A 25,282-nucleotide genomic window follows, 5' to 3' on the forward strand; every position below is an offset into this window, starting at 1 on the left:
ATTGCCAGTGTGACTTCTTACATTTGAAGTAACCTAGTCAACAATGTTTATAGTAATCACTGGCTACATTGTATCTGACTTTCTTTGAGTCAGTGTGTGTTATGTCTAGACACTACTTTATTTTGGCACATTTAATAAAAATTACAAATGGTATCACCGTACAATTGTCAAACAGCACTGATTTTGTATGCATGAGGAATACAGACATAAAAAATAAAACAAAATTGCTAACAAATATTAATGTAGAAAACACTATATCAACAGTTAGTGACCCCAACTCAATCAGTGTGGCCAACTATGCTGTACCAGCATGACTGTGGTGTGGTATTTTGAGTTGCAGACAATGTAATGCATCATGATTTCTACTGAATGCACAATGCTTCATATTGCTGTCTTACTGTTCAAATGGTCCTACTGCTGAAATAGGCATTGTAATTAATTGTAATTTTTCAACATGCACCAACAATACCATTGTCAAACTTGTATTGGGTTGCAGATGCACACTATGCGATCCAATATGGTCGACTGGCAGCCATTTCGCCTTTTCTTCATGGAAATGCTAATTGATTCTCATGCATATTAATTAAAATAATAATTTAATAGCTAATTTTCAGCTTCTCCATAGACATCTCAAGAACCACTCAACTGATTTCAATGAAACTTAATACACAGATGCTTTTAAACAATGACCAACCTGATAAGGTTTGGATTGGAATGCCATACATATTAATTACCTAATTTGCATAATAATTCACTGACATCTCAAGAACTAATTATCACATTTCAAGGAGACTTGGTATATAGAAGTTCTTCGACAATGTCCAGACCTGATTAGTTTTCGGTTGAAACACACAGATGACCATATATGGTTATGTTACCTTATTTTTTAAGCATCACTGTAATATCTCAAGTATTGTTGCAGATAGGGACATACAACCATTACAGTAATGAAGTTGTCAGACAAGATACATCTCCAAAATATCAATATCTATTCATGATAGATTTATTTCTAGCATAGCCACTGTAAACCAATGAGATCACTGCTTGCAGCCATGTATTTGAATTTTATAGTTGCCCTATTAGAAACACTAATGCTTAAATGTAAATGACAGAGCGAGTTTATAGTCAAAATAAGACATATTTCAATGATTTGGAGATTTGCTTCTAATGTAGTAAATGTGGCATTTCTTATCTGTGTTTCTAATGATTCTAAAACATGTAATGATTGATTCTGTTTTCAAAGTTGTACCAAGTAATGTAGACGATACATTTAATTTGTACTTCAAAATTATATAGATTTGAGCGAAGCTTATCATATGATTGGTTGTCCATCTTCCATTGTCTGTGTCAACTTCTTCTTGAAAAATATTAGCCTGATTGCTTGGATACCTCACTTAGATTTATTCATTTCATGATGATATCTTTAATTCTCTTATTTTGGTGAATATTTTGTATATTTTTGGTAAATTTTCGACTTCTTGTTGAGCCATCTCAGATGAGAGTCTGCTTGTTATTGTATACTTTATTCTAATATATAAAAGAAATGTTATTTTTGAATCAAGGGTGGTAAGATTGATTGATTTTCATGGACATCAGTTGTTTGGATAAGAAAGTTTCTTCAGTTCCTTGTTCTTGTATGCCTAGAACAAGAGACCTTGATTTTTGATGAATACCGGTAATGACAATTTTAATAATAGTTTAAAACATTGCATTTTTACATGTCAATCTCTATTCTATGTTGGAACAACAGTTCGAAAACAAGGGCTCATGTTTTGACCTCCGTGTGTCCGTGCGTCAGTTCTTCCGTGCATGTGTGCGTGCAAGCATTTGGACCTGTATCTTAAAAAATGCCTGAACCAATCACAATCAAACTTCACACATACATGATATTATGCATATGCACATTCACGATCTGATTCAAGATGGCCCGAATGGTGGCCATTTTTGTACTAAAAAATCATCAAAATCAAGCATTTCTCGGCTGTTTACAGATGGATTTTGTTCAAACTTGGTATATACATTGGACATTATAGGACCTTGATGCACATCATTTTGTTAGTCCCCGTTCGGACGTAGTCCGAAAACGGGGACTTATGTTTTGCCCTGTGTGCGTCCGTGCATCCGTGCGTCTGTGCGTCCGTGATCACCTGTATTTCGAACATGCATAGATTAAGTTCAAACTTCACTCATACATCACACATTATATGGGACATATGCACATGCATTTTTTTCATGATCTGATTAACGATAGCCGAATAGCAACCATTTTAAGGCCGAAAATGCATCAAAATCGCACATTTTCACTATTCCGGACCCGGATCTCAGTTATGCATGGACAGATTTTGTTCAAATTTGGTACATACATTAAACATAATAGGACCTTGATGCACGTCATTGTTTTTTTGGATGGGGTTTGAAATGGCCGACTGGCGGCCATTTTTTTTTTAAAGAATTCAGTTCTGGATCCCAATCTGAGACATACCTGGATTGATCGAGTTCAAACTTCACACACACAAGGTACATCATGTCACAAATATGTATGTGCATTTGTTTCATGATCTCATTAACAATAACCAAATGGTTGCCGCTTTAAGGCCGAAAATGCATTGAAATCGCACATTTTCACCATTCCGAACCCAAATCTCAGTTATGCATGGACGGATTTTGTTAAAATTTGGTACATACATTAAACATAATAGGACCTTGATGCGCGTCATTTTTTTTTCGGATCAAGTTCGAAATGGCCGACTGGCGGCCATTTTGTTTTAAAGAATTCAGTTCTGGATCCGTATCTGAGACATGCCTGGATTGATCGAGTTCAAACTTCACACACACAAGGTACATCATGTCACAAATATGTATGTGCATTTGTTTCATGATCTCATTAACGATAGTCAAATGGCGGCCGCTTTAAGGCCGAAAATGGCCGTCATGATCTGCTTTGAATGTATATGTCACTCAAATATGAACGGAACGGGGACGTGTCATTGACAATGACTTGTTTTTCAGATAAGATTCAAAATGGCCGACTGCTGACCTTTTTGTTTTAATGAATGTGGTTCTAGTGCCATATCTCTGACTTGCTTTGACTGATTATGTTTAAATTTTAAATATTCATTATACATGTATTCAAAATGGCTGATTTTTGTTTTAGTTAATGCTGTTCCAAAGCAATATCTCTCAATACTTGTTTGACGATCAGATACAAATGTCAATCATTTTAATTTTAAACAGTCATCATAATCATATTCATGACATGTTTATGTTCCAGCTATATTACTATAAACAAAACTATATATCTTAAATTCGATAACTAACGGGGACTGTGCCATGCATGGCTTGTTATTATTATTATTATAATATTCATTGACATGGCAGGAGAGAAAACAGTGACATAAAAAATGTCCAGAACTGTCGCCTGGCACAAACAAATTTAATTAGCAGAATTATATAATCAGTGCTTTCTGTTCTGGTATTCAAAGGTTAATATACATAATTTTGTTTTCAAATGTTATTTATTTTTCAGTATATGGAACGGTACACTGCTACAAAGAAGAAGTTCCAGTGAAGATATACATGGAGTCGGCAGGCGGTGAAGTGATTTTGTGAACTGTATGTTGTTATATATATAGGGATCAGAGGATCCAATGAGTTAGCCTGTAGTCATATTTATTAAAACCCACAAATGAGTTTTTAGCTCCACTGACGACTTTGTCGAGTGGAGTTTATCATATGAGTGATCGTCGTCTATGTGAACTTTTTACTTTTTCGACTTACTAGTATTCTTGAAAACTACAATTCTTATTGCTTTGATTCTTGATGTATATGTACCGTGGGCAGACCTCTCTTAGATTTGTTCAATTTGCGATGATTCTCTAAATTTAATGCCTATTTTTGGTAAAAAGGAATATTTTTGACTTCTTGTTGAAAAGTCAGAATGTTTTGATATCACATATATGGGCACCTCATATGGAGCTCTCTCAGATTTGTTCATTCGTGATGATATCTTTAATTCTTTATTTTTGATGCATATTTTTGTCATTTTTAGTAAAAAGAAATTCTTGTCAAATAGGCCTCTCTCAGATTTGTTCATTTTCTAATGATATCTTCTGTTCTTTAATTGACACGTGCATTGCTAACAGCGGAGCTATCTCAGCCGATAGGCTGCTTGTCTTTATATTATAAAGGTCGTATTCATCCTTCTACATCCACCTTTTAGTGTTTTTCAGTGCGATCAATATTTGTTTCTGTCTTTAAATTTTGTAGTTCCGTGTTTGTGCATCATCACATTGTATTGTACAAATCTTCTGCATAATTTCAACAGCAAATAAATTGTATTAGTATTAGTAAGTGCATGATTAAAGAATCTTTTCTATGGACAAACTAAGTATTATTTTAATTATACAATATACATCGAATTTGTATGTACTTCTATTAGAGATGCACTAATAATAGAGCAAATATCTAGCTTGTGAAGTCAAAGGTCAACCTGTATCCATCAATCAATCATATATGGAATTTGGTACTGTGGAGATATCAGAAAATGGCTGTATCACATAAAAAGTGATATTTTTTTGCAAAATATTTTCAGTGAGGTACCCAGGTTTCTCAGTGAATTTAAACACTTTGAGAAACATTCGTTTTAATTTTATGCATTATGTATTACAGATGCACCTAATTCAAAATTTGTGGATGAAAACAAAACATTTTTTTGAGGTAACATGGTTTGGATAACAATATATATATACAAATATAACGAATGAGAAACTTTGTGGGCGGGCGGTGCTTGTGAGTGTCTGCCCACATGTTGGTACTTCCAATTTGTTTCTGATTTGATGTCATTTGTCTTTTAACTTACAAGTTAGTTTAAGTAATTAACATGTGGAGGCAGATTTATATTTTACAGTAAGACCATATCTTTTTTTATACAGTGAAAATTACAACTGCGTAAAATGCTTAGAGCATTGTAATAACTATTACTGTAAAATCTGTATTAAAAGAAGCAGGTTCTATTAAAATGGTACAATGCAACAGAGGAGTGCGGCTTCTATTAGAGCATCTACACATATGAGAAATTGTGAATTTTTTGGTCTCAATTGTTCAAAAAGAATGGGTGCTGCTTCTATAAGGGATGTGGCTTCTAATACAGATTTTACGGTACTGCAAGAATTGCTTGTTTATCTAGCCATTAAACTCATTAGAATTGTGTCCTATGATTTGCATGTATCTGTACAAATAACCTTACAAATGAAAACTGATAGCTGAATTGTTACAATTGTGTTACATCAAAACTTATCGACCATCAATTGTTATATGTTTAGATGGGTGAATTCTTAAGTAATTGAACTTAATACCATATCATAAAACAAATAATATAAAATTTCTCTTTTTAGCAATTTTTTTGAAAGCTTCAAAATGTTCACAGTATAAAAATGTGTTTTTTTTAATTAAAAACCTGCATCTCGGTGTCGACAAATATATCACACAGTAAAGAACCAAAAACTGATAAATTTTACAGCTTCACATTTTACAGAAAACTAGACTGTTTTAGATGCATATTATTTATTCAAAGTCTGTCTGAAGATATTCTGCTTGATGAGTCATCACCTCTTGTCTCACTGTCTGGCATACATAGCTATAATAAAGTATCCACCTGAGGTTACAGCACGTCTTTATTGTAACTACGGAGTTAATTAAGAGCATATGATGCAACAGGTGGGTGTGGCCTTTAAAAGCTGTAGGTGATCTATGATGTCATATTAGCAGTGATGTCAAGACTCCCCCGGTGTAAATACTTCTCATTTTATTTCTATTTACAGACACACAAGTCATTCATTATGTATGTGAGCCTACACACTCTGCCAAAATAACAACTGATTTATTTTATGTTATTTATATCCATGTTAACTTTTGTTCCTCCTCTCTACGTCTATGCCTACTTATCAATCAAATAAAGTGAATCAAAACATTGTTGAAGTAGGTTTCACATATTGACTTCTAGTTGCACTTCATTCCATGTTATAAGCACATGTGTTTGGTGCAAATATAATCACATACACTATAAGGTCACACATAAACAATACAAGATTTGTTTTGTATATAATATTTAATAAATAAATAAATATAATAAATAGAATAGTTTGTAGTACTACAATAAATAGGGCAGCTTCTAGTACTTGTGGACATTAAAAAAATAATTCAGTTACAATTTATGTTACACTTTTCCACCATATGCTTATTAACCAGAGAAACTTTATCTACACTTCTAATTGAATAGTTGTGGATTATACTTATAGAAATATTTACATGATTAAATGTTTTAAATACAATCTTCACTAACATTATATGATAGCCAATGTGGCTGACCACATAAGTAAGGGACGACGTCAAAAGATCGATGTCGGATAAAAAACTTAATTCCTTTAGTTTTTTTCCAAACCCCCCTACCCCCCACTGCAACTTAATTGATAAATATTGGTCATGGCGTCAGACTACATTCACCATTAAATACAAATTGATAATCGGACAGTAGTATTGCATAGCAGTTGGTTGTCGGGTGGGTTTAAAAAGATTTTACAAATGCACCTCATTTGATGCACAGATTTACATACAAACCAAACCATTTTTCTGTTTTTTTCCCTTTTCGTTTATTTCTGTCCATGATTGGATAGAAAAAAAACGAACTACAAATACTCCAAGATTTTTTTTGACTTCATTGAAAAATAAAATCGTTTTTGTAGGATGGAAACTTTTTGAGGTCAAAACCCCCCACCCCCAAACTAAAGGAAAAAAGTTTTTTATCCGACATCGATCTTTTGACGTCGTCCCTAACAACATTATATCTTCCCCACATTTGACTTAAGTGGCAGTGACAATGAATTGTTTGACTATTTGTTACCTGCTATTCAATATGAACCCTTTGTGATACATATATGTAAATATTTATGATCACAGTACTGGGAGACTGTATTCAGTGAATGACTCTACATTGCCAGCAAAATAATGATATAAATTTTTGACCAGTTTTGGGCATTGGCACTTTTTTAGCTCCGCTGTCGACTTTGTCGAGCGGAGCTTATCATATGAGTGATTGTCCGTCGTCCGTGTCAATGTTTTACATTTTCGACTTCTTCTTGAAAACTACAAGTCTGAATGCTTTGATACTTGGTGTATATGTACCTTGGGCAGACCTCTCTCAGATTTGTTCATTTCATGATCATATCTTCAATTCTCTAATTTTGATGAATATTTTTGTCATTTTTGGTAAAAAGTGATATTTTCGACTTCTTGTTAGAAACCGCAAGTTCAATTGCTTTGATATTACATATATAGGTACTACATGTGGATCTCTCTCAGATTTGTTCATTTTGTAATGATATCTTCAATTCTCTAATTTTGGCGAATATTTTTGTCATTTTTGGTAAAAAGTGATATTTTCAACTTCTTGTTAAAAACTGCAAGTCCAATTGCTTTGATATTACATATATAGGTACTACATGTGGACCTCTCTCAGATTTGTTCATTTCATAATGATATCTTTAATTTTCTAATTTTGGTGAATATTTTTGTCATTTTTGGTAAAAAGTGATATTTTCGACTTCTTGTTAAAAACCACAAGTCCAATTGCTTTGATATTACATATATAGGTTGTCGCATACGACTTATTTACCACTTCTGTGTCACTGAGAATGTTCTAGAACCGTACTGTGTCTGGGTGGAATATTCTAGATTTTGTTTAGAAACTGGTGGAATAGGTAATAGAACACTGTAGGAGGCAATAGAAGGTAATGGAACATTCTAGAAATTGGTAGTAAGTTCCAGACTCATTATGTATGCTGATGTAATGGTCTATTTATAGACAGTGTGGGTATATATAGGGGAGTTGTTCAGCACTGAGATCAGATCGGAGATCTCGTTGAATTGTATTGGAGTTTAAGTATCTAGTTATTGGAGTAGTGGAGTTTTACTGCGTTATTGTACTTGATGTTTGCAGAGTATAATAATACCAGTACCAGTTGAAACCTCATCTGTTGGCTCCGTGTTTGTATGTTATCATCGCCGCCAGGGAAATCTTTCTGTTACTGTTGCCATTTTGGTATTTGAACCATCACACCTGTACTATACCAATTACAGTAATATTACGTTGCGTGTGACATAGGTACTACATGTGGACCTCTCTCAGATTAGTTCATTTCATAATGATATCTTCAATTCTCTAATTTTGATGAATATTTTTGTCATTTTTGGTAAAAAGTGATATTTACTTCTTGTTAAAAACCACAATCATTTATGGTCAAAAATGATATTTTTGAATTCTTGTTGAAAACAGCAAGTCCCATTGCATTGATACTATGCATATTGTTCATTTTCTAATGATATCTTCTGTTCTTTAATCGAAATGTGCATTGCTAAGAGCGGAGCTATCTCAGCCGAGAGGCTGCTTGTTTTAAATAAATAGTTATTAATACATGTATTCATTATATAAATAAATAAATAACACTTTCTTCTATGCTATCGATAAAGAGCCATTGCAGGTACAGTCATGGGTTGTAACAACTTTTTTGCAGGTACACTCATGGGTTGTAACAACTTTTTTGCAGGTACACTCATGGGTTGTAACAACTTTTTTGCAGGTACACTCATGGGTTGTAACAGCTTTTATTGCAGGTACACTCGTAGGTTGTAACAGCTATTTTTGCAGGTACATTCATGGGTTGTAACAGCTTTTTTTGCAGGTACACTCATGGGTTGTAACAGCTTTTTTTGCAGGTACACTCATGGGTTGTAACAGCTTATTTTGCAGGTACACTCATGGGTTGTAACAGCTTTTATTGCAGGTACACTCGTAGGTTGTAACAGCTATTTTTGCAGGTACACTCATGGGTTGTAACAGCTTTTTTTGCATGTACACTCATGGGTTGTAACAGCTTTTTTTGCAGGTACACTCATGGGTTGTAACAGCTTTTTTTGTAGGTACACTCATGGGTTGTAACAGCTTTTATTGCAGGTACACTCGTGGGTTGTAACAGCTTTTTTTGCATGTACACTCATGGGTTGTAACAGCTTTTTTTGCATGTACACTCATGGGTCGTAACAGCTTTTTTTGCATGTACACTCATTTAGAGAAGCAGTCATGTAACGTTACGTCTCGGATTCTGAGATAAATCTCTCAGCCAATCGGATTGTTTTAATTTTAGCCTATCACAGGCGAGATGTTATTGACCTATCGTACACATTGCCGCCAATTTATATTTATGTTACGATTGCTACTTTATAGAGTTGTGTTTTCTATCACGTTCGTTCAGAGAGTATATATACTCAGAATTTGTGTATTTCACCAGTGTTCATCTGTTGTTACTATTTACTATATCAGTCTATCTGGCAATAAACCACCACTGTGTTTTTTGTATACAACTGATCTGTCTGGTTATGTTCCGGTATAGTCTTCCCGAATCCTACCCCAGGGAGTTAACTCTTACACACTACATTTACTCCCCAACACATGGCTGGGCCATTTAATGTCTAGGATCTGCATATAGTTTGTATGGATATGGCACTAAGCTGATTCCAGAGGCTTTCTCGATGGTTGGTTTTGATGTTTCATCAGCAGACTTGAAGCTAAAACGATGCATCAATCCAGAAAAGAAGAGGAATAATTCCGCTCTAGCCAACTCTTCACCAGGGCATCTTCTTTGACCTGTGTAACATAAATTTAGAAGCAAATAATTAATAGTCTGGTTTATTTTGGGAATAAGATGTTTAGACCACATGTGAATACACTTGTGTATATCATAGGTGCTATCTAGTAAGTAATTTTGGGTAGGCCATGCATCTCATCATTCATTTGACCTTTTTATGGTCTCTGAGAGTATAACGATGTCAAAACTAATTAACCTTTTTAGCTCCGCTGTCGACTTTGTCGAGCGGAGCTTATCATATGAGTGATTGTCCGTCGTCGTCGTCCGTCTCCGTCGTCCGTCGTCCGTGTCAATGTTTTACTTTTTCGACTTCTTCTTGAAAACTACAAGCCTAAATGCTTTGATACTTGGTGTATATGTACCTTGGGTAGACCTCTCTTAGATTTGTTCATTTCATGTTGATATCTTTAATTCTCTAATTTTGGTGAATATTTTTGTCATTTTTGGTAAAAACTGATATTTTCGACTTCTTGTTAAAAACCGCAAGTGCAATTGCTTTGATATTACATATATAGGTACTACATGTGGACCTCTCTCAGATTTGTTCATTTCGTGATGATATCTTCAATTCTCTAATTTTGGTGAATATTTTTGTCATTTTTGGTAAAAACTGATATTTTCGACTTCTTGTTAAAAACCGCAAGTGCAATTGCTTTGATATTACATATATAGGTACTACATGTGGACCTCTCTCAGATTTGTTCATTTCGTGATGATATCTTCAATTCTCTAATTTTGGTGAATATTTTTGTCATTTTTGGTAAAAACTGATATTTTCGACTTCTTGTAAAAAACCGCAAGTGCAAATGCTTTGATATTACATATATAGGTACTACATGTGGACCTCTCTCAGATTTGTTCATTTTGTAATGATATCTTTAATTCTCTATTTTTGGTGAATATTTTTGTCATTTTTTGGTGAAAAGTGATATTTTTGACTTCTTGTTAAAAACCGCAAGTCCAATTGCTTTGATACTACATATATAGGTACTACATGTGGACCTCTCTCAGATTTGTTTATTTCGTGATGATATCTTCAATTCTCTAATTTTAGTGAATATTTTTGTCATTTTTGGTAAAAAGTGATATTTTTGACTTCTTGTTAAAAACCGCAAGTGCAATTGCTTTGATATTACATCTATAGGTACTACATGTACATGTGGACCTCTCTCAGATTTGTTAATTTTGTAATGATATCTTTAATTCTTTAATTTTGGTGAATATTTTTGTCATTTTTGGTAAAAACTGATATTTTCGACTTCTTGTTAAAAACCGCAAGTCTGATTGCTTTGATATTACATATATAGGTACTACATGTGGATCTCTCTCAGATTTGTTCGTTTTGTGATGATGTCTTCAATTCTCTAATTAATTTATTTTGGTGAATATTTTTGTAATTTTTGGTAAAAAGTGATATTTTCGACTTCTTGTTAAAAACTGTAAGTCCGATTGCTTTGATACTATTCATATTGTTCATTTTCTAATGATGTCTTCAGTTCTTTAATTGAAATGTGCATTGCTAACAGCGGAGCTATCTCAGCCGATAGGCTGCTTGTTTGACTACGCAATTACGTGGTGAATAAAACGATTATTGGTGTTTGCAATACAACTTACCAGCAGAGAATGGCATGAGAGCCAGCCTTTGGCGAATACTCCCATTCTCATCTAGGAATCTTCCAGGGTTGAACTTCTGTGGTTCAGGCCACTGAGTTTCATCTACATGTACAGAGTATAGGTTCACGAACACACTAGTGTCTTTAGGGATAATGTAATCATAAAGTTCAACATCATCTAAAGTTTTATGTGGGAAAGTTAGAGAAGTGATGTTTGCCATGCGCTGGATCTCCATCATCGTGGCTTCAGTGTAAGGTAAGTGTGGTCTATCTGTCAGTGATGGAAGGCTGTCCTTTCCAACCACCTCATCAAGTTCTTCTTGAACTTTCTTCTGAACGTCCTCGTGTACGATCATATAAAGTATTGCCCAGCGCAGGGTGACACTCATTGTTTCAGTGCCAGCAAAGAAGAGATCATTTAGCAAATAGAACAGATATTCTTCTGTAAATGATGACCCTTTGTGTGCAAGGTTATTGTTCTGCTTTTGGATTTCAGCCAGGTACGCATCAATGAAGTCCCGTGAGTTACCTGGAGTAAATGTTTCTTTATGTTGCTGGATAACGCTTTTTACATACTGTGTCATAATATCGTTGTTGGTGAACACTTCTTTTATTGGCCCAAACGGCATATATTTCAGAAAGGGGAAGAAGTTCATTGCTGCTGCTTTGGTACCAATTTCACAGAATCGATTGACGAGCCGGAGAAGAGTGAGAAGCTGAGGATCATTATATTCGTATCTAGTTCCAAATACCACAGAACAAACTATGTTAGCGATACTGACTTCTAAGTAGCTGTCTACTTCAAATGGTTGTCCTCGCAGCTTGTTGAAAGCCTCAGTCAAGCTCTCAAGTTCTGCCGATACGTTAATTCCCATGGCTGGTTTCCCCATCCCAAGTTCTTTGAGCATTTGCAATGTGAATTTTCTTTGCCTTTTCCAGGTTTCGCCATAATCAGCTGCCACAATGCCTGAAGGTAAACATAAGAACAAAAGTGTAGAATACAAAATTGGTGAACGTTACTGATAAATACAATATATAGAAAACTGTGGTTGGTAATCGTGTTTTTTGGTAATTATTCGGTATAACTAGATGTTTCAGACAATGTTCCTTTCTTTAGTGAAATATTTTGATAGAGAGTGACGTCATTCAATCTCCAGATTCATATAAAGCCTCGAAACACTAAGAATAAGTCGTTCATCGGAAGTGGGTCAGTATATTAATTATTTAGGTCAACTAGGAACACGGCTCATCTGACTTTATTATCATTGTCAAACATTCATTTTTAAATACAGCTTACTGCAATCTAATCCGGTCGTAGTTTTGAATTCTCACTTTTTTCGGTGTTTGTTTTGTTATGGTTTGTGTTATTTAAAAAGTTATTATATTCTAAGTGTTGACCCATATTTAAGAAAATAGATGTTTCTCCCTGGTGGAAGGTGTGGCTGTATTGTCAAAATGATTTGGGTATTTTTCATTTTTCACAAGCTCTGTTTTGATTTCAACTGACTTGAACCTCATGTCTCAATTAAAGATGCACCCTCATTGTCTTGTGAATTAAAGAATTAAACCGTCGCTGGTACTGTACATATACATATATATTGAATTATTTCCAAGTCCCGTTCCTGTAGTAACTTATCTTCATCCGGAGACGACTTGTAACACTATCTTCCAGCTGGTCGACACGTTTCCCGCTATTATTCATTACAATTGTGTTTATTGTTTACAATTCATATAATTCATGTTTTCCCTTGACGTCAGAATTTATACACACATCCTGTTTTTTTGTCTTTAATAGTTTAAGTAGTTTTTTTAAAAAAACGTGTATCCGTTCATGTGGCTTATATTTATTATTTATCAATTAAAAGTACTACGATACATATACTGATCACATCACAGATATACACTATCATGTAAACAAACAATACATTTCCCCCCGTATGTTTAATAGAACACAGCGCGACGCGACGACAAAAATCGCCCTAGAATCAGCCAACAGTCGACTGTAACTCCTTGCAGTGTACCACAGTTACACAGTTATATATATATGTGTATGTATATATATGTATGTATGCTCGTTGGTGCAGTGAATTAAACATAAAGCTCCTGATGAGTGAGGTACTTGTACCTTACGAAACAGTGCTGTCGATTTCAATATTCATGTAGTTGTGTATTAATTCCTCTATTACCGCATTTATCCGCTCTACATATACTTTGTATTGAGCACTTTTGTTTTGGAATAATCGACTCCCACATTTAGACTATATACATATATATATCCAGCACTGTAAGTACTTCAGCCAGTCTATAATGTCCATACCGAACTTGTCACTATAATGAGAGTATTCAAGTTGACGTGCCTATCAAGTTAGTGACGTCACGCTTAGACCTGACCTCTTTCGTGTCCTAAAACACAAGCCGGACAACCTGTGTCGAAAAGCGCCATTGTGTAGCAGTCTAGCATTACTGTGTACACTACACAGTATAAGCCAGTAATTTACATTGTGTATGCGTCATTGTCGTGTTTGACGCACAAACTATGCGTTGTAGGAGGAGGATAAATGAATTATAATACCGCTGACATTTCCTCAATAATGAAAATTAAACCTAAATATAAAAGTCATAGAAATACTATAGAAATGTAGTTAATTTAGTCATATTATCATCAGTGACCTTATAACGGTAGGTAACATCGCCTGCATAGGATGCATATTATTAAACTTAATGTCACGCACATCGCTTGTTTGGCTGTAAAGTTTGCACGTTGAAATGTGCGCTTTACTTTAATTGCACTGTGGACAATTCACTTCCAGAAAGTGACAGGATCCGGGACATCCGGAACTTGTTTATGTCGGTAAAGCAAATGATATAGTGGAGCAATATGCATAGAGAACGAGACAGGTGGGATGAGATGGGATGGAATGGACATGATATTTGGGATGTGATTCGTTGGATATGTATGATATTGTATGTCCTCTACTATACGAGTTTTCTCCACGATTTGGAGGCCACAATTCACAGCTGCGTTGGTGATATTTTATTCTAAGCAGTTATTTTTTTTATTTAATGACAAAACATAAACATCGATGACGTCATAGCTCTTTGTATGTTTTATCTTAGTGTACAATCATTTTTTATTCTCCGTCATAATTGTTGTTTTTTGTGCTTTTCAATTTTCCATGTTTCAAAGCTCGAGTAAAAAATAAGAGGTTTTGTACAGTTAGCTAGTTTCGCCACATTCTAACATAATTCGTTGAACCACAGTCCCTCAAGCGTGTTGATGGACTGTGGTTAAAGGTGTCGAGTCAATCTACGTGTCTGAGAGTTAAATTGTTCGTACCATTGTTGTATTTATCGGATTTGATGACGTAATACTGTTCTCGGGGTTTAGTTTTCACGACTTCTATGTTTCGAGCAAGTCGTTCCACGCATTTGTTTGTCTACCAACACATGTTTCTGATTTTCGTTTTCAAGTCGTCGCGAAAATAAAATTGACAAACTGGACTAGTTTTTTTTATTTACTTCCGTGCTTACTATCTCGAGAGCTGACATCATTAATCGGTTTAGATCAAGTGACTATGTGTATTGTTTCCTTCTACAGTATTTCATTCTGTTTTCGGTTTAGCGAATTAACGTTTTGCCTCACAGCTACAGAATGGTAGGTATGTGACCTATATACTAAAACGTGGTGTATCTGAATTCGAATTGAATAGTTGAGAACATCCGTCATTGGAACGATTAACAATTATATTTCATCCCGGATCATTCTTGGCGCCAAACTTAGAAGTTCTCTTGTCCTACTTAAGTCATATCACTTAAAAGTTGGTCGGCACTTCGTTCTCAGTGTATTTCATAAGGAAATCGAGTCAAAATATTAATGTGAAAGATAAAAAGCGTCAAACGTAGACTGGAATAACAAACTTCGAATATTCTTAATGTTAACCACCAATTGTTAGATGAAAATAAAAGTACTTTGTCTTACCTTTACCCTTCGTAAGTTCTTCTGTTAAAGTCATTTTTGGTCTACCTGCAAACGCTTGGCCTTGTTTCACTAAGGCGTCTCTCACTGCCTGAAAACCATTCAGTACGACGATAGATTCGGAACCAAGTTTGATTGTGAACACATTTCCATACTTCTTAGCCATTTCTATGAAAGTTAAATGGGGGTTGTTACCTAGACTAAAGAGATTGCCGAACACCGGTATCCCGGTAGGTCCAGGAGGCATCCTCGCTTTTCGCCGCGAAATGTCTCGTTCAGTGTCGCTCGATGTTTTTGGTCGCATATAGACAAATGTGAGTAGAAATGTTGTAATGAAAACCAAAACGGTGCGAATATCTGGAACGAGATCAATAACCATTTTGCTTATCGATATTTAGGTTCAACTTCAAGTAGTACCGTCACGAGCGTCGTCTGCTGTCGAAAAGTTTTTTTTTTCTTTAAAGTGTTATTCGATCTTTCAACAGCTATTTGGGTATTAGTCTCAATGATGTCTTCAATGTACTTGTTTTACTGTAAAGAGTCACTGGTTGCATAAACCAACTCGCAGTGCCACTTTATATATGCCTTGTTGTGCGCGTGGGTGTATATTAAATGATTGACATACTCATTAAGTCGAACGGACGCAGGAAGTGATCTTCAGTCTTCGGAAACTGCCTCGGCATTTTTCGTCACTATGCTCGGGCCGGTATCTCACTGCTATAGTGCATTTGCATTTATGTAAATACTTTTTAAAAATAGAAATATACAGAACGTGGTGTTACAAATATAATATTCTGTGAAGGTGACTGAAGTTGAATCATAGGAGTAACTACAATTGCCGTAATTAGTTTATTCCGTAATTCAATCGATTTCCCACGGTAGCTATCGTATAAATCGGGCAATGACTAAGCGTGAATAACTAGCATTTCTCGACCGCGCCGACAACCACATTCTGCACATTGGCCCACACTACTTCCGTTTTCTCAGTGTTAGAAGTGTTCCGTGTTGCCTCCGGTCCCATTACTCGCTTTTTAATGTTTGTATACACAGTTGTCACGTTTAAGTCACCGAGCCTCTGTGGCTGGTCGCTGGTTTAATGATGGACGCAAAGTGCGTTTGATCCATGGGTGGGATATAATCACAACACGCTAACCAGTCAAACTATTTCAGAAGATTAAGTATGAGCAGTCAAGCATGGTTCACCCTTTGTGTCACTTATTTTAATGCCATAACGTGGATGCATTCTTTGCGTGTTGTCATTAGCCCGCCAGTATTGAAACCGAAGGGAAATACACAATCAAAACACGCCGTCGTTGTCGCCGCTTTTCTTGTGATATATAGTAATAAAGGTCGTATGTTCAACTTCCGGTAATATGGTCACTAAAGAAGAATTTCTACAGACTGGCGATAAGTTTGATATTTTTTTTTCAGATTATTGACAATCTTTGAATTTAGTATTATACATTCTCGGTCGATAACTCAATATGTGCCTATATAATCAATTAATTAAATAATTCGGGTGTGCGTAATTAACGACCACACTCGATGATCACCGTGGATTGTAACAACACTAAGAATGAGTCTGTGGGTAGCATTGCAAACAAATATTGATATTGTTTCTTTGACTGAATAGTGAACAATTCACCAGATAAAGTATGTAGTTGCTAGTATAAATTGGTAAATTGTTAGATTTCATTATTTGTCACAATAAATAATATCACATATTATCTAAAAAATCGAAACATACAGTAACATGTATACGCCATGCCAGGCTATTACGTGTACTGGTGTAAATTAAATACAAGTGTCTTTGGAATGGAAAAAAATACTACCGGCAATATTGTTAATACGACAATTATATTTTTTGCATATTGATATTCAGTCCTAGATTACTGAGTTTTAGTCTATGTGTCTGTTCTTTTGTAAATTCCATCACAGCGATCTAAACATTTGTCCCCTGTTGTTTTCATCATTGCTGCGCTTTTGAAATCCGACTAGACAAATTTACGCAAACTTGCAGTGTTCCAATGAAATACACCGTGTCGAACTGTTACATGGTACGAACCAACTCAAAATCAACTTGAAACACGCCGTTTCAGTAACTATAAAAAAAGATTACTAGTATTTGTCCCATTTGTAAATAAGCCATTTTTAATTATGGTATTTCGAAATTGTTACTTACTTCACAATTTATCTAAACGTTCGTAAATACATTGTCCATAGTGTTAATCAGTATGTACATGTATTGCCATATAGATATTGGTTTATAAACACTGAAGCAATGTTATTGGTTACGCCATGTGTTGACATCAGTCTGTTTGACAACAGCCAGTTCCAATACAATTGACATAGATACGTATGTATACACTTAAAAAACAAAACACTCGACAGGAAACATAAGACGGTGCTAACCGCAGTCATTTCCCGAATTCAAGGTTTCTTTACCATTCTCAGTAAAGTTTATTTGAAGTTTGATTCTAAAGTACCTGCCGACAAGGGTCTTGTATTTGTCTTAGTTTCGTGGGAAAACGTCTAGTAATATCATCCGTCATTGTAATTGTTTATTTAAAGTTTCTCGAAGAAAGAAGACTCCAAGATATAATATGATATATGTATCTCTTTGACGCATGCACATTTCATTGTGACTGAGAGGAAATGTCGTACTGGTATGAATACTTAACCCACATAAAGGTACCTCGAATGTCACAACGATCACACAACATCGCTTATTACCGTAATATCTTAAATTAATTATTTAATGAACCATCGTAATGATCCTGGAAAATGCAACATTATGTAGTGCCGTAGCTAATCACACAAATCTTTGCTGTAAAGCGCCCTTACAACTCATTGATGTGTGTACCAGATATCCCAAGAATCACTCATCAGATTATAAAGACACTTCTGTTGGATAATGCGCAGTTTTGGTTGAAATATGTGCATATCAATTACCTAATTTGCACAATAATTAACCAATCTTCAAATGTTCCAATGATATCTCACAGACCATCCGACATATTTAATGAAATTTGGTGTCTTTGTGCTCTGGTTCAATAAACAGACCTGATTAGTTTAGGTTCTAAATCCATGCATATTAATTACCTAAATTTACATAAATTAGTTTTTTTTAAATTTCCAACAGTACTCAATTTCAATAAAACGTACATAGGTGCTCTCCGATAATCCATTGGCACAGACCTGGTTATTTTATGGTTGAAATCCTCGCATATTTAATTACTTAATTTCCATAAATCGGGCAAGTTTCTGATAAAGCACAGTGTGTACGCCACAGGCGTACATTGTAATTAATTCTTTTTTGTTAGTGTGGTACCCATCAATACTGATTGCTTTCAGATAGAGCAACTGAAGATGTTCAAAGCTAATTCTAAATATTAATTAAGTTAAAAATTTTCTCTTTCTACTTCCTATGCCTTCAGCACACGGGAGTTCTTTCTTAGCTTTCTTTGACTGATCACTCTTATCTCACTAAAATGTGCCAAGCCAACGCCAGTAAGCGTCTAGGCACGTAACCAGATATAAATATGCAATGCTTCCGTTTGCGGTGACGGTCGTGGACTGTGTTTCCAAATTAGACTCGGCTGAAATCTAGTATGGGCTTGTCTGCATGCTGTGCCCTATTCCGGCGAACTCATCATGAACTTCGCGGTGACGTCATACTATTATAGTATAACTTTTGTGATAAAATCAAGTAAAATTTTCCTACACAAATCATATACGTGTTAATTGTCAATTATATTACTAACACTTTTATGTCAAACCAAGCTGAGGACGGTCAATATCAGGATCTGGATTCCGCTTCCAGTTCCGTCTGTCGTGCCAGTTATCGATATGTTCATAATAATCTAACCGAGTCAGAAATACTTGCACTGTTAATATAATTGGGGAGTATGGGATCGTTTTTTTATCATGCTGATCACAGCGTCGAGAATTCAATTCACATTGCAACCTAAATGTTGAAGCTGTCTAGTGCCAGTGATCTAGACGGCAAGGCCGCTTTTCTCCACTCCTTTGATTATATCATTACAATTTTCACTTGTACAATACTCAAGTGTAAGGGCTCAGATCGTATGTAGAAGTATCCCACGACTATGACGTCACACTCCGTTCGACCAGATTAGCTTACACCACAGTCCCTCGTGCTTGCACCTAAACATCTATGTACTGGCACATCATCCGAAGTGGCTTATTTGGTTCGTGCGGTCTGGATGTTGTACTTTATTTCACACCTCTATATACATTGTCAGTTTCCATAACAACCGATGCGCGAGCTCCTCCATTTTGAGTTTACATGCATCCTAAATATGTCAACAATTAAGCACGCGTGGTTAGCGCTGACTACGTCACGTCGCAGTTGTGAGTAGGTAGTCTTGTAAGGAAAGTAGCGGTATTATTCAAGATAGTCAACCTATAATTTCACACAATTTCCAAACTTCCGTTTATTATTCATCTAGTTGTACGTAGAAAGGCAATACATTATCCAATAATATCATGACATTTATACACGTTTAAAACCACTTATCCCTCCGTCTATTTTCAGACAAACCACCCATATTACGCGTTTCTTTAGCAAGTTTGCTCTTCGTGATTCGTGACTCCAGTCGCATAAAAGTGTTTGTATTTTCTTATAAAAAAAAAACTCCTAGGCGATACACGTTAAAGGGCGGCAGTCGTCATGCCGCGTCCTGTTCGATATGGGACTCATAGCGACATATACAACGCGTGTAAAATACATTGTTTATTTACATGAAATTCGAACACGCGCTGCGCGACGACCACCGCGCTTTAAACATATTGGTAGGTGTGTTCTTGCAATGATATGGTACGCTTATGCTCGGTGCAGTGTTTCGTAAACTTATTATTTGGAAACTGGCATGGCATCAGTTGTTGAGACGCATTGATAAAAACCCTGATGATGGCGTGGTATCGAAGCAGATCGGAGCTATAATTTCGTTTATCGCTATTTTTATTTCTCGTCTAGGCTTCTACTTCATTATAGGGTTCTCTCCCACAGTTTGATTTTCTCGTGATACTTCCCACTCATACAAAAATGTAATTATAACGCCCTAATGAAGTCGTCATAACTGTTTTGTGCGCGTAAAAGCATTTGATTTTGTTTGATTGCGGAGGAATTCAAAACGGAAACTATGAGGAGGAGGTAGCTATTTATGGATACGTTGTGATGTGATCAAAGACCATTACGAGAAGGGACCATTGCGTCATGAAGCAGCCCAGTGATCACGTGACACCACTTAATTCATGAGCAGTGATCCTGATACGGTACGATAAATAATTTGACGTGTCTTGACGTACGTATTGGAACTTTGTTTTTCTATTCCAGAAGGTTTGTGATTAATTAAAGTATGAATTTCAGAATAAGGGGAAGGTTTTATGACGATGTAGGCGAGATTCGTCATCACAAATGTTCTCCCACTTTGAATGAATATAATTCAATACACGTGTGTGCTGTATGTAAAGTGTGAGTTGGGCCGGGTGATTCAATGAGTTGTGCGAGTGTTTTCAAGTAAGAATACGAGTTTATATTTTAATTGTCTCTTCGTAAAAAAGATTCGTTTGAATTTATGATGACATAATAGGTGTTCTGCTTTTTTGTATATTAATGAATACATTACATCACTGAGACCTGTGACCACGTGACATAAGCCCACTGGGCCACCGTAACATTGAAACAGTCAGTGGTAACACGCGCTTGTGTGCCATTTCTATATTTGAAGGTCACTCGACTTTTCATTACCGTCTATTTATGCTAGTTAACCTACTTTATGGACGACACGTTAAACTATCGACCTCTACGTCTGAATGACGTCACATATAGTATACGTATACATACTCCGTTGCTATGACAACAACACGTCATGCACTGATCACAACCATACATCCGACTATGTCAGCGTGACTCAACTGATCGTACCATCTTCCACGAAAACGTATTTTGTGATTAGTTCCATGAATAAAACATACTAACTCAGTCGTTTATTTTGAAATAAGAATCAGTAGTTTCACAAGATATAAACTATGACTAAGACAGAGCGTTGCCGAGGACATGGTACATGTGTAATCCCGATATCCGTCCTGTGACAACGTGATAAATAATTACGTCCTATGTGTTCATCTGGCCTTGTACGTGACCATATATAATAATAATAATAATAATAATAACAATTTTGTAAAAAAAAAAAACATGATTACTGAGTTTATGCGTTAAGCATTTCAGCATACTAATAGTTACGTGTGTGTGTGTGGTAGGGAGCGGGTAGACGAGTGAAATGGGATGGTGGTAGGAATGACGAGTACATTTGATGTCTTGAATGACTCTCACTAGCCTCAGTTGGAAATGCCAACTGACATCATTCACTGATCATTTTCCCGATTGCGTTCGTCTGTCTGTAGAACGACATATCCTCGGTTAATATATACTCATTTAGGGTTCAAGTCTGACCTCAGTATGGACACTTTCATAAGTATAAATGTGTTTTGATAATTGTACACTGAAGCAAACAAACAATTGTTTGTCAGTGCCGTGTTTCAGTGTCGGTCGATGTTATTCAGGAAATTTGGCACAACATAATAGTAACAATAACACTACACAAAATAATCAATCATCTCATTTCCGACCGAGGAAAAAGCTAACCGGAGGTCTTCTGTGCTATTGAGATGATGGTGTCCGGTGTCTGCCGCCCGTCCGCATACTACATGATCCTAGGTGCTGGTGTGTGTGACTTGAGGCATTTATTTGTCTATTTGTTATTCTTAGTTTATGCGTGGATTATGGTTAATGTGTATGGTTTCAGGATATGCTCTGTATTTACTATTTTGACTTCCACTTGCTGAGTATGCCTGCCTCAACCTTTTTTGGTGCAACGGTCATAGGGCACGTGACAAGCGCAGTAGCAAGGGGTAGCAAAGAAACGAGTTAAATAATGACACATGTTTGTGATGGCAAAATCACGATTTGTTGCCTGTCCAAGGGATGGTTATCACGACCATAATACTGATGATGCCAGAGTTGAAGGCGAGGGCATCATCAATGTTATGGTCATATCTTTTTTAGTAACCGGATTTCACCAGTGTGAATCACTCAAATTATCGAGTATAAAATTACTGAAATGAATTGAGAAATTTATTTCGCCACTCGCCAGATAAAAATGTGCCGTGGGAGTGGCTGCAATGACTTTCTCACAAACATACTACACCTTCAGTTTTACTTACATGTCACTCAGCTTAGAGCTTTCTCGGTGAGCATCGGCGTGAAACGCATTGAAATGCTTACAGCGAAGAACGCGCCGCAGCGATCCCAGATGCGACGTTTCAGTGACTTCATCCATGTAATATACCCATTTAATATCCACTCGGCGGGCAATATACCATGTAATATCCATTTTTATTCAATGTCACAACATGCGAAACAACAGTGAGTTGTGATAAATACGTTTGATATGCATAATGGTTGGCTAAATATTAATACACCAAGACCAGTGTTACAATGATGGGAATAGTCATGTCATCGTATGCTTCTTAGTATTAAAAAAAGTACTTTTTTAAAAGTAGAACATTTGTAGATTTCGTCAGGTGGTAGAATTTGTTTTACACTCAAAGCCTTTTTATGTGAGGACAAAACTTTTAATAAGGGCTAAAAATAAACAGGTAATGCTTAATATTCCGCGTGCCAGGGAGCCAGGGAAGTGCGCCGTATGTGACAGAATGAGGTAATGTTTAATCCTGACATTTATACCCGAAAAGACATGTATGTAACATGCTTAGTCTGAATCTAGCTATCTGGTTGGCTGACACAACTTGAAGATCTTATATATAGCACTATAATACACGCGTTTCTATCCCGAAACTGAATATTTCTCACCGAATATGCAAATTTGCCCCCAAAAAATCTTTATACTTCGCTTCCCGTAAATACGAATGATGCATGCTACGTTCTGAACATAATCTTTTTGATATATAAATAAACAGAAAAAGATAACAAGGAAAAGAATACCGCACTGTCGCCACATAACCAAAATCTTTTTTTCCTTTCAGCTTTCTGAATTTAAGGTAGAAGCCTAGTCATAATTTTTGACAAAATTGGTCATAAATCACATGACATAGTTCATTAGTTTATTATGTACAATCATGAAGCTAATGTCCCATGGTACAATGAAATAGCATTATTTTGTGTATTACAGTAATATTTCTTGAAAATCACTATTTTAGAACAATTCCACAGAACACAATGAAAAATTGTATATAATTCAGAACAAAGTACTCCATCATTAACAGTATATGATTTTTTCAGCCTATGTCACCAGGCTAGATTTTGAGATATTGCATATCTCTGCCATAGGAACCTATGGTAAAAGCATTATAATAGTGCCAAAATGGCGACTTTCCACTAAAATAAAACCATCAATATCTCGAAAATAAGGCTGGGGACCCCCAACTTTTTTTAAGTCAATATCCTTATATTGCTTTTGAGTACAGTTTGTTGTAAAATGAATAAATTCTGGGTGTTTCAATTTATGAGAAGGCTTCTACCTTAAGTATATAACCACAGTCCTTCAACACCATTAAGGGACTCTGATATTACATACATGTACATCTTTATCACCTACCATCCCACGTAATAGGAATATTACAACGTAGTATTGCATTTCGATAGTTTCATGTGCTTTCTTCATAAATAGCTTACCGGGCGTGATGCTCTTTCACCTTAATTATTGCGCCCTCGCCGACGAATTCACTGAAAGTGATTTGATCCGTGAATCCGTCGACGAGGGCGCAATAACTATCACTCATCAAGTCAAGCAACGAATCCTTAGTCGTATATGTTAAAGTACTAGTACATAACCCCGTCAGTTTTCGTAAATCGTACACTACATTTTTATTATTCATACCATTATTAAAATATTTAGCATATATAGGCTTTCGAACAGCTTTTGATCACATTGGTCACTACTCATCTTTTATAAATTGCTTAATGTGGATTTAACTGTAAGCTTTATAAAGTTTTTTTTCAATGTACAAAAACGTGAAAGTTTGCGTACGCATATCTATTACTATTACAGATTTCTTCATATGTACATGTAGTGCTGGTTTACAGCAAAATTCCCCCTTATTAATAAACATTTTTGTAAACGATATCGGGGAAGCTCTTTCACACAGTCACGGTTTTCTTGAATTAAAATCTATTTTAAAAATATTATGTCTACTATATGCTGACGACCGTATTAACCAATCAAGAATTTTCTTATAACGTTTATTGAATAATTTATTTCAATATTGTTGTAAGTAAAAATTAATCTTTGTTTTCAGATGAAGTGGGATATTATGAGAGGTGGAACTATGATAATGAAGCAATGTCTGTAACCTCATCTTAAAGTTACATTGGTGTTGTATTTTCTTGGTCGGGTTCGTGGTTCCATGAAAACATAGAGTGCACAGTGAAACAAAGCACTTTCTGATTCTGATCTACGTACATTTGGCACTGTTCCATTCTCAACGTCCCTCATAATTTTGGACTTCAAAATTAACCCTTAATGACTCGGAAATTTGGGGTTTCCATTCATCAAATGACATTGAGGTTGTCTAAAATAAAATAATGCGTTTCAAAACAAAACGTCAATTGTTGCATTGAGCTCGGCAAAGTCTCAGTGTTTATACTGTAGTGTTATGAAATATTGGTTAAAACTTTCGAACATAGATAAACGAAGATTTATTGCTAAGTTAAGTGATACAAGTGCTAGGAATTTCAATATGCTAATGTAGATTCAAAACAATACAATTTTTGGGCAAAAAACGAAAAATTATTTTTACAAAATTATAGGCTTGGAGAAGTGTGGTTGCAACAAGTCGTGGGTGATGTAAACGTGTCTCTCAGCGTTTTCAAACAATAGGTTTTATTTTGACCCTCTCCTAATACACAAATTCTGTTCAACAATCTTTAGAATTACACGCTATATTTTCTA

General features: G+C 35.6%; 2 protein-coding genes across 2 annotated transcripts in view; one reads left to right on the forward strand and one right to left on the reverse strand.

The window, feature by feature from the left end:
- LOC100375735 (leucine-rich repeat-containing protein 57-like) overlaps window positions 1–4,350 on the forward strand; it is a 23,694-nt gene extending 19,344 nt beyond the window's left edge. The window contains exon 5 of the mRNA XM_002739103.4: window positions 3,527–4,350. Coding sequence (XP_002739149.1) covers window positions 3,527–3,568 — 42 coding nt within the window. The 3' untranslated portion in view covers window positions 3,569–4,350. The remainder of the gene's footprint in view (window positions 1–3,526) is intronic.
- A 1,737-nt stretch (window positions 4,351–6,087) lies between these two features.
- LOC100376031 (cytochrome P450 2U1-like) lies at window positions 6,088–15,990 on the reverse strand. Its single transcript, XM_006821978.3, has 3 exons — window positions 15,291–15,990; window positions 11,313–12,278; window positions 6,088–9,697 (listed from the first exon to the last, which is right to left on the reverse strand). The coding sequence occupies exons 1-3, from the start codon at window positions 15,664–15,666 to the stop codon at window positions 9,516–9,518; spliced, it is 1,524 nt and encodes a 507-aa protein (XP_006822041.1). The 5' UTR covers window positions 15,667–15,990; the 3' UTR covers window positions 6,088–9,515.
- Window positions 15,991–25,282: the final 9,292 nt, after the last annotated feature.

The sequence above is a fragment of the Saccoglossus kowalevskii genome, chromosome 2 (assembly GCF_978046115.1).
Source record: "Saccoglossus kowalevskii chromosome 2, keSacKowa6.1, whole genome shotgun sequence".
NCBI classification, from domain to species: Eukaryota; Metazoa; Hemichordata; class Enteropneusta; family Harrimaniidae; genus Saccoglossus; species Saccoglossus kowalevskii.